At 42.0% G+C, this 13733-nt stretch overlaps 1 protein-coding gene across 1 annotated transcript; it reads right to left on the bottom strand.

The window, feature by feature from the left end:
• Nucleotides 1-7678: 7678 nt before the first annotated feature.
• CIMIP1 (ciliary microtubule inner protein 1) lies at nt 7679-12975 on the bottom strand. The gene is made up of 4 exons (XM_057378144.1): nt 12881-12975; nt 12306-12387; nt 11518-11613; nt 7679-9701 (listed from the first exon to the last, which is right to left on the bottom strand). Exons 1-4 carry the CDS (start codon nt 12940-12942, stop codon nt 9561-9563), a joined length of 381 nt encoding a protein of 126 aa, XP_057234127.1. The 5' UTR covers nt 12943-12975; the 3' UTR covers nt 7679-9560.
• Nucleotides 12976-13733: the final 758 nt, after the last annotated feature.

Raw genomic sequence — 13733 nt, 5'->3', positions numbered from 1 at the left:
GCTTCCAGCAGCCTGTTTAAGTTGATTTGATGCCTAAGCCAGGCTGCAATTGAGGTTTGTTCTCTGGTTTCCCTTGTAGTTCCAGTTCCCTGTACCCTGTTCTGTTTGCRGCATTTGCTTGACATGACTGTCTGGTGTGGGTTGCTGGTGTTTTTCTGGAATTCCTGTGTGCACAGGAGCTAATAAAGGAACTGTCAGCTCAGAGCACCCATCTTAAAATACAGTTCTATTGGCTTGGGATAAGAAATGCAGAGATCYCTTGGCCAAGCCTGTTCTGTGGAATTTCTGATGTTACCTCAATTCGTTTGGTTTCCAGTAGCCAAACAACCACTGGGGTCAAGCAAAAGTCAAGGTATAAAAATTCATGGATTTGAGCCTCCTTACCTATGAGCTGCCATATGTTAGAGGAATGATCTAGACCATAGCAGTTGTCTTCTCTCCCTTGATGAGTGTTTGTAYGCATAATTCAAACGTGTGCATGTGTTTGAATTCCAGCTTTTATTGATTGAATTGGGCTCTGATAATAAACAGTATAAATAAATCAGAAGGGAGTTAAAGCATTGATGTGCTGGGGGGGTTGGAATTAAAATGAGTGCAGTGACCTCGAGCAGAATGTAATTTCAAAAGTGCCTGAAATATGCTGATGACATAAAATAAGGCTGAGGAARTTGGAGGGGCAGAAGAACAAAACAAGCCCATTCAAAATGATTTGGRTTTATCAGGATTACAGGCAGGTAAGTGGCTTATGCAGTTTAGTGTAGGGAAGTGTGAGGTAATGAGGCCAGGGACCAAAAGTAATCAGAGTGCAGTTGGAGTGAGAGTGGTGTGGAATATGGATCAGAGCTTGTCACTGGTGTCAAACACGCAGGAATCCTCTCGTGGCCCTTTGGTAAAGCACAAATCTTTCAGAGACTGAGATCTGTCTGAACTGTACCTGAAGAGAGGAGAAYCCAGCTTTTGATGTTACAGGAATTGGGGCCTGTAACTGAGCTGCCTAATAGTTCATTATGCTGATTACAGACTAGAAAAATAAAAAGTTGCAGTGTTTTGGATTAATGAGTACTCTGACAACCACAGGAAAGCAAGGAGAAATTGGTGAATTCTTCCAGCTGGCTAATCTAGAGGTAGATTCTGTGGTTTTGAAAGTACTTGTTTTCTTCTGGTTTTCTTTCTTTTTAGTCCTGATGTCTATTTTCATTTTTTWAAATGTTTCATTTATCCACTAAATTGTAAGCTTTGGATTTTTCTCAGTTGTGGCCAAGCAGCTTTTGAAACTAAATCAAAGGCAGAAACAATAAAAGGAGAGCTCTCTGTGTTGAATCCTGTCGATGTCCTTGCAGCTTTTATTGTTCTGATAGATTCCATATTAACTGTCCCTGGTTAAAAGTGCTTATTCTAACTTGACCTATATCTCTAAACGTCGTTTTTGCAGTTTTCACAGAAGACATTAGATATTTGAAAATATAACCTTCCTGTTTTACCTTTCAGTGGCACAATTTCATTAATGTCCAGAATGATTCCCCGTAGTTGATAATTTCCAGTATCTTACTACCTAGGGCATATAAATAATATCGTTAACACAGAGACTTYTCTTTTCCTCTGAGTCCTCCCTGCTTGGTGCTGCATCCCATGAAATCCTTTATTGTCTGGAAGCCACAGCTGAGTAAGACAGTCAGGAGCTACAGGGAAAACTGAACTGGGAAGGACAGAAGCTAAGGCAAGTCACAAATGATAACTTAATCTCCAACCTTAATCCTCATGTCATATCAGAATTAAATCATAGGGAGTGGTGAAAGAATCCTTGGGGAAGTGAGAGATGCACTTGGGATTTTTCCTTTTTGGAGCTTCTTCAGGGTTTTGTGGCCTCTGAGTGACATGGTGTCCCTGCCTGGGATACAGGGAATGTGCTGGATGCTCTTTGAGGTGAGCTCTCCCCCAACTCAGATGTGGATCTTGCTGTGATTTTTATGTTGTTACAGTAATGAGGACAGAAGGATGCCCTCCATTATCTGGTATCCACTGGTTCTCCACGGCAAAGGATCAGTGTTGGCTGCAGTCTGCAGCCTCAGAGTTCTGTTGTCAGCTTGGGCTGCTGTCACACACTTTGCTAACACCCTCCAGTAATTTTATTTCTTATTCACATGCACACTTAATGTCCTTAGTCATTAGACTGAAAAATGTTAACCTTGTCATAGTTAGTGACTGGAAGCAGAAAAGTCCATTTAATTCTCAGAGGAATGAATTCTAATTTTCTGCTTGTCAGAAAGTGACATTTTACATATTTTTCTCTTTTTTTCTCCACCAGTTTACTGCTAAATTTAAATGTGCGTGTCATAGGAATAGACCTTTAGTCAGTGCTAAACACCCCAAAAGTCTTGGCGGGGGTCCAGAGTATGAAAGCTTGACCAAGAGCTGCTGCTGAAGCTCATTTCAGGCACTGCAGAGAACAGAGTGAGAATGAAAAGTTAAAAGATAAGAGGTCAGCACAGAGGGCACATTAACATTGCCTGTCAGGATGCATTTTTTTTCCCCCAGCAAATATGGATGGATGAAAAGCAGCTCATCTGGAATAAAATGTCCAGTGAAGAAATAAATTATGTTAATCAAACAGACTAGTACTAATATTTGTCGTTAAGATGTGACATCTTCTGATTAATGCCTCAAATTACTTGGAGCCTTTAAAAAGCGTACTGGTGGGAAGGGAAGTTGTCTGCAGACACTGAGCTCCCTGTTCTGTGAAAGGGAAGAGCTTGTCTTGAAAATTAGATGGCATTTATGGCAAAGAGAAATAATCCTCCCACAGATTACAGCTGTTCACTGCATTGTTGTGCTGGTGGTCTTATCTCATCAGTGGATGTTTTATATAGTTTTTTGTGGTTTTTGTTTTGTTTTTTTTTTTTTTTTNTTTTTTTTTTTTTTGATACATTTCCATGAGGCTGTTCTGAGGAGGACATTGTGTGCTGAAGCCGGGTGTATTTTGATATAGAGACACCACTACAAAGAACTCCAAGTCTAAATTGCAAAGATGGATGATGTAAAAATGAGAGATGGTTATTTTGCTTTTTACAGCTGGGAGCTGAAGCAGGGGAGGTGACTGTTGTGGCCAAAGTCACCCTGGGAGTCCATGGAATTGCATCCTGATCTTTGAAGTGCACTTCCAGTATTTTACCATATACTGTCTCTGTTCCCTTGCTGCTGAATGTGGACTAGATATGCACATGTGTAATGAGCCAAGCGTGCTCTGCAGATGTTTAGCCAAATTGTGACCTCAGGGACACGAGGGGAGCGCTCCCTGCTCTGCTTAGGAAAGCTTCCATAGCTGGGCTCATCCAAAGACTGCAAAGTACTGTTGGCATTTGCTTTACCAAATTGAAGCCCCTCTGCTGCCTGTTTGGTGTTTTAGTATCTGTGAGTTCTGGAGAAGCCTGGCAGGGCAGGGGGTGATGCACTGCATGGCTCATGTGACCCCTCGGACTGTCTGTGCACCAGATGCTGATTAATGATTGGTGTGAAACAAATTAATGAATCGATTCCACAGACAAACAAACATCCATTATAGGGGCCTCAAGTCCCTCTCCTCTGGGGCACAAGGGAGACTTGCAGGCATTACATTCTTAACTGGACATAAATGCCTCTGGGCTCTGTGCTATCCTGACACCTTGCAGAGCAAATGTACACATGAGATCAATTCCATAGGTGGTTCAATAGGTATTGAAAAAAAAAAAAAGATATTTTTGGCTTAGTTTTGTTGTATACAGATGTCCTTGCAGGGAAGGGTGAGTGGTCAGCACAGTGAAACAAGTCCCATGTTCTCCCTTCCTGTAAGGCCCTGGCGTCCTGCCCTGAAGGGGTTTATCCACAGGGACTAATTTCAGACAATACTTTTAAAGTTTAAGATAAGATCTCATTGCTTAAGCTCCCTCTGTAGCTTTGTGCAGAAACCAGGATCTTGTGGTGTATCATTTAAAGGTCTGAATTTGGACTGCAGTCCTGAATCATGACCAGAGTTTAAAAGTAAACGCCTGTGGCACATCAAACACCACTGACCCAAACCTCTCTGAGCCAAAATCAGGCAACAAATTGAGTTACTGTATTGTCATCCTCATGCTGTCAGAAGCATAAAAACTTCTGTGCATCTGGCCTTGTTTTTCAGAATTAAAAACCATTTAAAAGTGTTGTGATAGATTATGGAATGCAGGTAATTAATGCCCTTGTGATAACCCAAGAGAGAATTCAGACAGAATTCAGATGTGGTTTCTGAATCTGTATGAACACCCTACAAATCCAGAATGGGACAGGGGAGTAAATAAATTCCTGATTGGCCTGACTGATTTTTCCACTCTTCTTACATAGGAAGTCTGTATGTACTTCTGTGCCATGCTTGGGGCATGATTTATGTATTGCAATAAATAACAAGTATATGTGTGCATAATTAGAAGGGACAATAAAGAAAAGCAGTTGATGAAATTGAATTTATGCATAATAAAGCTGTAATTTTTCAGGGAAGGCCGTAGTCATCAGGAGGGAAAGTGAAGCTTGTTTTTATTGGTGTTGTGAGAGACCTAAGCTGGATCTTTGGTCTTGTAAGACTTTGGATTTTGATTTCTCTTTGTGTTTACCCTATGGGGTTTGGGAAGACCAAGTGAACAAACCAACATTTTGGAACCTGAGGTATAGGGCAAGCTCTGCAACCTGGCTGTCCCCTGCCCTTATGGGGACTGTTCAGGAGGCTTACAAGGCAATGCTGTGTCTTTATCTACTTTTCCACAGTATAAATGCATCATTATAGGGCCTTTCAAAAGAGGAAGAGATTTGGCTCAGTAGGTTTGAAGAGCTGTTCTTATATTCAGATGCTTTTACACATCCATGACCACTTTTTGTGTGCGCTTTATTCTGCTCCAAAACAACCCCAGCAACACAGCCAACCACACACATGAAATGAATGTAAAATACATTCAAAATAATTGCAGTGTTCGTGTAATTTGGTGTCTTCTGTGTTCCAGAAACCCTCAAGAGCAGGTTAACCCCAGCAGGACCAGTGAGCTGAGAGGGGCACACAGAGTACCAGGGTGGCTGCCCAGCAGAACCAGCCTGGTCCTGCCTGTCACTGCTGATGGGTAAGGATGGATTAGCAGTGACTCCAACAGTCCAAATGAAAGGAAAATTCAAAGCAGATTTAGGCAATCCTTTCTCCTTCCTGAGCCCTTTAAGTGTAGGATGCTGCATATATGCATGCAGGACATTTTAATTGAGATCTGTTGAGTATGAAGAAGGTTGTTCCCTCTCAAGTTAAACAGCACTGGCCCAAGTGAAGGAGCTCGAGCTGTCCATTGCTTGAGGCTATCCCAGTAAAATACTGATTTTTTTCTCAGAACTCCTACTTTAAACAAACAGAAGAGCAAACAAACATGGTGAAAGCAAACAAGCAAGGTGAAAAACTTGCTTTGGTCAAATCTATGGTGAGAGCTGGTGAAATTTTTCTCATTTGCACATGAGTAACTCAAATTATTGTGGGCACAGCTTCTGGGAGAACAGAAGCATCAGCAGTGCTCTTTGGGAATCAGGATATTGTCCAGTAATTTCCCTTTACCTGGCACTGTGCCCTGGCCAGAGCTAGCTCAAGACTCCCATAAAGTGTAGGTTAAAGTGAATTTTCCTACCTTAAATATTCAGGGCCCATCTCCTGGTGCAGAGTTCTCCCTCCACCCCGCTGTCCTGTGCAGAAGGAGCACAGCCAGCCTGACTTTTCAAGCCTTGGGCTTCAGCAAGAGGAGCTGTTTTGTTGCCACAGAGAACTCCCAACTTTGCCTGTAACTAGAGCCAGGAAGGAAACAAGGTGGGAGACAAGATCTCCATATCCAAGTGACCCCATAAACCTTGTACCTCCACACTTCCTTGCCAGCCTGTCAGTCGGATCTCAGTTTCTCCTGAGAGATGGTAAATATGGGGGGTTTGCTCATTAACCATGTGTGATGGGAACACAAGAAATCCACACAGCTTTCACCGAAACAAAGGACATCAGTGGGCTCTGGCAATAAGAGAAAAATGGCTGTTTAATTTTGCCAGACAAGGACTGGAGCTCACTGGGGTTTCTTTTTTGGGCTCTTGCTTTGTTTTTGTTTTGCCCCATCTTTTAAGGATGAGAATGTTGTGTCTGACGCATGTCAGCGAGCAGAGGAGATTCACGAGCAGAGCTGGGCTCGTCTTGCTCCCCGGTGAGGAATAAAAGCACTGCCCGTCTCTCACTTCGGGAGGAGAAGGGGGGGCTGCGGGGCGGCTGCGGGAAGTGAGAAGGCATTGTCAGGTTGGGGTCAGGCTGGAGCAGGACGGATTAGCCGGGTGTCGCTCGCAGCCTGGAGGCATCGCAGGGAAAGCCGGAGACAGAAATGTGTGTGCAGGGGCGGGGGGCGAGGGCTGCCACGGCTTGTTTGGGTGCAGGGCTCTTCTCCGCAATGATGATCTTTGGGGAAAGCAGACAGAAAATGGACTGAATAAAGAGCCTTTGCCAAGGAAGCAGAGAGGGAATATGGCCACTTCTATGTTCCTTCTATTGGAACTCTAAATAATTCTGTTATTAGAGCTGTTTAAAAGTTTGCCTAACAGGAATTGTGTCCACATTTAATCCCAATCTGGCACTTGCAAGGCTGATCCTGCACTCAAGGAAGCTGCTGTCAGTGGAGCCAAACTGAAAGCTTGGTGCTCGTGGGGAGTGAAGATTCTTTGTTCTGTTTATTTCTTCATGGCTGCGTCTGTTTTTGTTCTTTGAAGTCCACAGGTTTATTTCACTATTTAGTGAATTTTCCGTTTATTTCACTTCTTTAGGGAAGCAGATAAAGCAGGGAGGGGGGAAATAAGAGGGAAAGGGCCAAATTCAAAGTTGAATCACTTGGGTCACATACACAACCTGCAACCACAAGGTGTAAAAGTGTAATTTCCATTAATTAAAGCATATTACTGTCTAATAATTTCCAAATTTCAGCCAGATCTCATATGTAACTGTAGAGTGCAGCTCACCTAAAATTGGACATGTGAGGTTAACAAAACTGTTATATTTTAAAATTATTTCTCAGTACCATTAGTCTTTTCCACGTGTGACTGAGGGATGATGTTTTGTTCACTTCTAACCCAATGAGTTTCACAGTTTCAGCACAACAGGATCAATTTCCAGTATAGTTAAATTTATTCCAGTATGGTCCTGTGAAATGGTCTGACATGCTTTCAACTAAATGACAACTTGATGGGATGTGAAAACCACAGGAGTCAGGAAGAAGGTAATAGTCTGTGAGTGGGCCTTATCTGTCTTGCTACAAGGGCACTGTTTCAAGGGGAACAAAACACAACATATTTAGCAAATAAAGCCTGGGACCTGGACTGGGCTTCACAGGAGCAGAGGTTTCTGTTGTGGTTGCCAGTGACTGTTAGATTAATGTCCTTTGCTACTTTGTAGAACGTGGGAGGAACCAAAAGGAATCCTTCACTAAAGGAGGAAATGTGTGCAAATGAGGAGCTCTCTGCCTCTGAAAATTACGATAAAAAATCTTCATCCTCTGTTTTGTAAGGAAACAATCTCAGTAATGAGATAACTGAAGTTACCTCAGGCTGATGGAGCAGCCAATAGGAGGAACTGGAGATAGTTTGTGCTCAGGCTGGGGACTGCAGTGGGTGTCGCTGGGATGTCACTGAAATTTCTTGCCACTGCAGAAATGTCTCACGCACAGCACTGAGTAGGTTTATTCTCCAAAGCACCCTTTCAGTCTCTGGGTCACAAGGATCTCCTGAAGTAAAGGTACCTTAAGTGACAAAATGTACAATAACAAACCCTTACTGTTAGCACAGAGTTAATATTCTGTCATCGGAACAAGATTCAGGAATGTCCAACTGTAGATGCTGGACAAAGAATTTATTTCGGCTTTCAAAATCCAACAATGGCTCATCTGGATTTGGATTCCACTTCATACAAACATCCACTGGATATTTGGTGCCAGCTTTGGTTCTCTAATATAACTTTAAAAACCAGTGGTCTTGTAGTTCCCCTTTCATTTGGCCTGAATTAATGTAATTTGATTGCTGCTAAATTACACATTAATCATTATTATACCTGTTTATATAAATCAGACAAGAATAAGATTTCATGACCTTAAAATAAACTGAAGAACCATATGATTAAAATAAGCAAGTGATACAAAGTTGGCAATGACAAGAAAGCATGCTGATTTTAAATATTGTTCTTACAATTATCTTGGTTGTTCAAAGAACAGTACACAGGTTATGGTTAGTAGCTAAACTACAATTTAACTTAAGTTTCCAGAGTCTGATTCCAAGTTATTCTTCATTCTGGTTTTTAAGTAAAGTGTCTGAAGTTGCTTCTGCTATGTGTTCTCACTCCTTGGTAATCTTTCCAAAGGATATGACTCACTTCTCCATTATTTTTAAAGAATATGGAAAAAAGTAAAATATTATTATTTTGTGGGCATTTGGAAGTGGATGTAAAAAAAATTAAAGGTGGGATGTTGATCACTGTGAGTCATTTCTTGGGAAGAAGGGAAGAACAAACACTAGCTGCTGACTTACTGCTGTGAAGGCCAAGGACTTAGTGCTGACTCAAGCAGTAGATATTGATGGCTGCAGAACACAAAGGACACCTTGCAGCAGGGTTAAAGAGGAAAACCTTTCCTCTTTTTAAGCGATAAGGAGTTAGAGGGAGCTGCCTGTGTTGACTTCTTGGAGGCTCTTCTTTGTTTAAACAACCTCCTGGTTTAATCACCTTGGATAGAATTATATTGTGCAAAGAGTTGCTGCAACTGAAGTCTCTTTCTCAGTTTCCAGAAATCTTGGGAAAACTTTGGGTACGTGATGAAGTGCAAGACTGAACTCCACAGCACTGAGGGAGCTACACCAGTGCAATCACCTGCTGGTTCTCAGGATCTCTTCCTGGTTGGTGCAAAATTGGTATACACAAAACTGAAGCCACATAAATCCTTTGTAACCTGTTTACATCCTGATTAACTAATGGGAAAAAGCCCTGTTTTGATACCAAAACTGATTTTTCAAAGTGACTTTGTGTCATTGTGGCCTTTGTATGCACTATTCCTTTACTGAGAACTTCCTTCACTTATATGTGTAACTACATGAAATACCTGCAAAGCACATCCAACACAAAAAACAAAATACATGAAAGTGTTTTTTATGAGTAGAGGTTCTCATGGAGAAACAATTATCAAAATTTGCTCTGTCATTCCAACTTCCAATGAATATTTTAAAATTATAGTCTTACCGGTGCTAACAAAAATATTACCTACTCTGTGATGTTTATCTGAGTTTATTCGTTGTTATTTCTAAGCTAGAAGCAGAAGCTCTGAAGCAGAGCTAACAGCTTGGATGCCACAGATTTCAATTAAGTAAAATGCTCCATGAAAATGTTCACATTTTACCAAAATGATTGTGGATTTTTACATAAATTGCAGAAATGATCAACAGTCCACTATGGGATATTTCCTTAGGAATGCAGGGAATCATTATGTGCCTGTGTACTCTTTATTTCATAATGTCACTCAGGGGGCTCACATGGTCTCTCTCATAGTATCGACGGTTCCTTTGCAGCTTTGGATTTGATAATCGTGTTCAAGTCCCAGCTCTGGAATACCTGATCTCCAGCCAATAAATCCCTGGGTAGTTTTAGGTACTGGAGGAGATGGAAGCACCTAAAATCAAAGTAACATGTAAAATTGCATGATGAAAAGGTTTTTGATTGCAGTTTCTGTCATGTAACATCATCTTTTGTGCTGCAGTGTTCTAAAACAAAAAATCAAATCATTGCTTAGTAGTGTATGTGAGCATTCTTTTTTTTTTTCTTTTAATTTTGGTTCAATACCAAGGGCTTTAATTGCTTTACATGAATAATTTTTTCCTTATTATGCATAGAAACAAAGGTAAATCTGAAGATAATCATCATCATCATATTTAAAAGTAATTAGCTTCTATAAACAGGAGAAATAGTGGTTTCTCCTTGCTGTAATGTATTTGGTAGCAATGCAGCCACGGAATAATAATTTTATGTCCAAATGCCAAAGGTATTACTAACCAAGATGGCTTTTGCATCAAGAAGGACTTACTCATTCTACCTTCCTTCTACTCTAAAAGATGGGTGAGCAGCAAGTTAATCTGCAACTAATCTAGCTAAAAAGGAAACAAAAGAAAAGCCAAGAGTCTCTGTTCACTGACTGCTGTGCTTACTTTGGCTGAATCATCTCAATTGGGCACGTTCTATGGTTTCAGCATCTGGGGACTTAGCAGAGAAATACACAGCAAGAGAACAATGTTTCAGTTCTCTTGCCAGAGCTGCTTCACTTTGTTCTTTGGCCAAGATTAGAAAATGTTTATGATATTTAGGTGGAGCAGTTCCTCAGAAAAGATAATTTTTATGGCCAAAAGTGCCACCCACTGAGCAGGATAATGAAGGAAATCATGTCCCACTTTTGGTCTGGGGGAGGGGACTATCCAGAAGCTTTTATTAGTCTAACCTAGAGAGAACAGATTTGACTGCTACCACAAGGTAAATGTGCAGAAAGACACACAGTTCTGAATAAGGAGGTACGAAACTTCACTCTGAATATGTAAAGAGTGACCTAAATCACAGCTAACCCTTCTCCTCCTCCCTGTTCTGAGGTGAAATGGAAACTGTGTTGCAATGTGCACCAAACTCTGCAGGATTGTGGAGCAGCTGGTGACTGCAGGATTTGTTAATGCACCAACACCGTCATAGGGCTCAACCTTGACTGAAATTACAACTTAACTGAAATTGGAGGTTTGGGACAAAACTGAAGAACAAGTAGCACTAATGGCAGAGATGATGCCATTTCATTTCTTTGCCACACTCAGCACTAGCTCTTAAACTTTAATTTAATCCCAGTAAAAGCTTTTACAACTTCCTTATCTCCCCACCCTTGGAATCCTTTGAAAGAAAGCTAGTTCAGCAAGTAAGACTTTCCAATCTCCTTTATTTCCCTAATCTTCTCTAAGTGGACTAACCTTTTTTGTTAGCATATTCTGCTTCCCCTTTCGTGAGTACCTTCCTCTCCCAGTGTCACTGCTTTAGCTGCCTGTAGAGTTACTCTATTCACTGGTGATTCTGGCACACCATATTTATAAATTAAACCATCAGTCACATTCTGCTTCCCAGCTGTTTGACAGCTTTAAGATTCTAAACATATACATATAAATCATAAACAAAACAATTATGACTTGGATTATTAGAACTGGCTTCTTATTAATTTGTGCTACTGAAGAGGACAGTGGCATTGTCTCTGCCAAAAGGAAGACTCTTAAATAAAGGTAGAAAAATTACAACCATATCCAAAGGGCAATTCCTTGTCTTAAAGACAAGCCTGGCTTGCAAATGCAGTTTACTTTGACCTTAAGTTAAAGACCCCCCTCTATAAAACAACTGGTTTTTAGAGCTTGTGTGGTTTCTTAAGGCAGATGTTGCTGTATTGCAATTTTAAAATCTAATTTTCTAACCTTAATGTATTTTTCCACAGGTGTCACAGGACGAACCCGCAGGTGATCTGGAAGCTCTATCTTGGGCTTTGCAACTTTCTTTTCTTCTCCGAGCAACTAAAATCAAAACATAATTAAAAACTGGACTCTTTATCTTTTGAAATATACTGTAATATGTGACATCCACACCATTCCCCTCATTGTTGCATCTGAACTTCCTGTTCTTTCCATCTCAAGCTTTGGAAATTACTAATTTTTTTTTTTTTTTGTATCAGAAAACATGCAAAGTACATTTGTAACTATGCAGGAGCTACATTAATCCTGTTCTTTAGCAAAGAAATACTGTGATTCCGAATGTAACCTCATGTGCTACTGTATTGTAATATCTAAACATCACTGAGAAGAGACATCACTCCAAATATTTTCATTTGTTGTAGATTCTCCCACTGACAATTTAATTAGCTGGAACCTTTTCCCCTAGATTTTAAAAATACCATATGGAGAGACAAAGGGGAAATATTTTCCTGTCAGTGTGCATCTAGTACTTGTTAGCACTATTAGGAGTCATGCTTCTCAAGAGAAATACATCAGAATATGCACAGCATATCAATTACCACTTGATGTACTTTATTCAGAAGGAAACGGAATATTTGAACTATCTCAAAAGTAGTGCAGTTGCTACCTCAGATCCCAGCTTAGTAAAGCATACTCAGTACATGTTGAGCCTTCTGTATTCTCATAACTTTGTGTCCAGGTAAATCTGTGCACAAGTAGATTTCATATATTGCTCATATGCAATTCAATTTTACCTCCTCAAGCGGTGTTTTCAAAAATCCCCATTTGTCGGCCCATCTTTTTGCAGCGTCTCTTTCACTTTCAATATGCCTTTTCCTGAAACCAACAGAGAAATATTTAAGATTGCTTTGAAAACTTCCATTAAAAAAACTCCAACACGCCAACCCAACTATTGATGTCACAAAGCACAGCACTTTAGCTGGAACCTTTAAGCTTTCACCTCAGAACAGCAGGTTCGTGTACAAATTATCATTGCCTGACTTAAAGCTATTGGGAAAACACTTTCCAGAGGTTTGAAACAGCGCGTGTGAACGCACTGCCTTTAAATGATTGTTTATAAAGAGAAAGAAGCGGAGGCGGTTGAAAAATAAGTACCAATGCCCTTTCAGATTTACTTTCATTTACTGTTGACTGGCGAGATGCCCCGTCCCCACAGCCGGCGGGGAAAGAGGGAAGCGCTGCAGACGGCTCTAAAAGCCCTGATATTTTTACCAAAGCTTGACTAGCGCACACGCTCTTTAAATACATGAAAACCCCTTCAGAAGGTGGAGAGGGAACAGCAGCAGAGGCTGCCGAGGCCGGGCGTTACCAGTAGTCATCCCGCGCTATGTAGTTGAAGGCTTCCAGCGGGTTGGAGCCGGGGCGCCTCATGGCCGCGGGGAACGAGGATGAGCCGGGGCCGCTCGGGCGTTGCTGGGCAACGGCGGCGGGAGGGGCGAGAACTCGTGTGGGCGGGCACAAGATGGTGGGGGGGCGAGAAATTTGTGTGGGGGACACAAAATAATAATGGGCGAGAACTCGTGTGGGTGGGCTCAAGATGGTGGGAGGGGGCGGGAACTCTTGTGGGAGCGCACAAGATGGTGTGGGGGGCGAAAACTTGTGTGGGCAGGTTCAAAATAATAATGGGCGGGAACGCGTGTGGGTGGGCTCAAGATGGCGGGGGGGCAGAAATTTGTGTGGGGGGCACAAAATAATAATGGGCGAGAACTCCTGTGGGAGGGCACAAGATGGTGGGGGGGCAGAAATTTGTGTGGGGGCACAAAATAATAATGGGCGGGAACTCGTGTGAGAGGGCACAAGATGGTGGGAGGGGCGAAAACTTGTGTGGGCAGGTGCAAAATAATGATGGGCGAGAACTCGTGTGGGTGGGCTCAAGATGGTGGGAGGAGGTGGGAGCTCCTGTGGGAGCGCACAAGATGGTGTGGGGGGCGAAAACTTGTGTGGGCAGGTGCAAAATAATGATGGGCGGGAACTCGTGTGGGCGGGCACAAGATGGTGGCGGGGGGCAGAAATTTGTGTGGGGGACACAAAATAGTAATGGGCGAGAACTCGTGTGGGTGGGCTCAAGACGGTGGCGGGGGCTCAAATTTGTGTGGGCAGGTACGAAATAATGATGGGCGGGAGTTCAGCTCCTGTGGGAGCGCACAAGATGGTGGGGGGGG

The sequence above is a fragment of the Malurus melanocephalus genome, unplaced genomic scaffold (assembly GCF_030028575.1).
Source record: "Malurus melanocephalus ecotype Western Australia unplaced genomic scaffold, MMel_1.1 scaffold_341, whole genome shotgun sequence".
NCBI classification, from domain to species: Eukaryota; Metazoa; Chordata; class Aves; order Passeriformes; family Maluridae; genus Malurus; species Malurus melanocephalus.
The sequence above is the reverse complement of the archived record's forward strand: the minus strand, read 5'-3'. Positions and strand labels throughout refer to the sequence as shown.

What these genes read in the sequence shown, in the direction of transcription:
- CIMIP1 (XM_057378144.1), bottom strand. Translation starts at nt 12,942, where the DNA reads ATGAGGCGCCCCGGCTCCAACCCGCTGGAAGCCTTCAACTACATAGCG. An exon ending in ATAGCGCGGGATGACTACTG is followed by an intron (nt 12,388 to 12,880) that starts GTAACGCCCGGC and finishes TGTTGGTTTCAG; the next exon opens with GAAAAGGCATATTGAAAGTG. An exon ending in CTGTGGAAAAATACATTAAG is followed by an intron (nt 9,702 to 11,517) that starts GTTAGAAAATTA and finishes CTTTGATTTTAG; the next exon opens with GTGCTTCCATCTCCTCCAGT.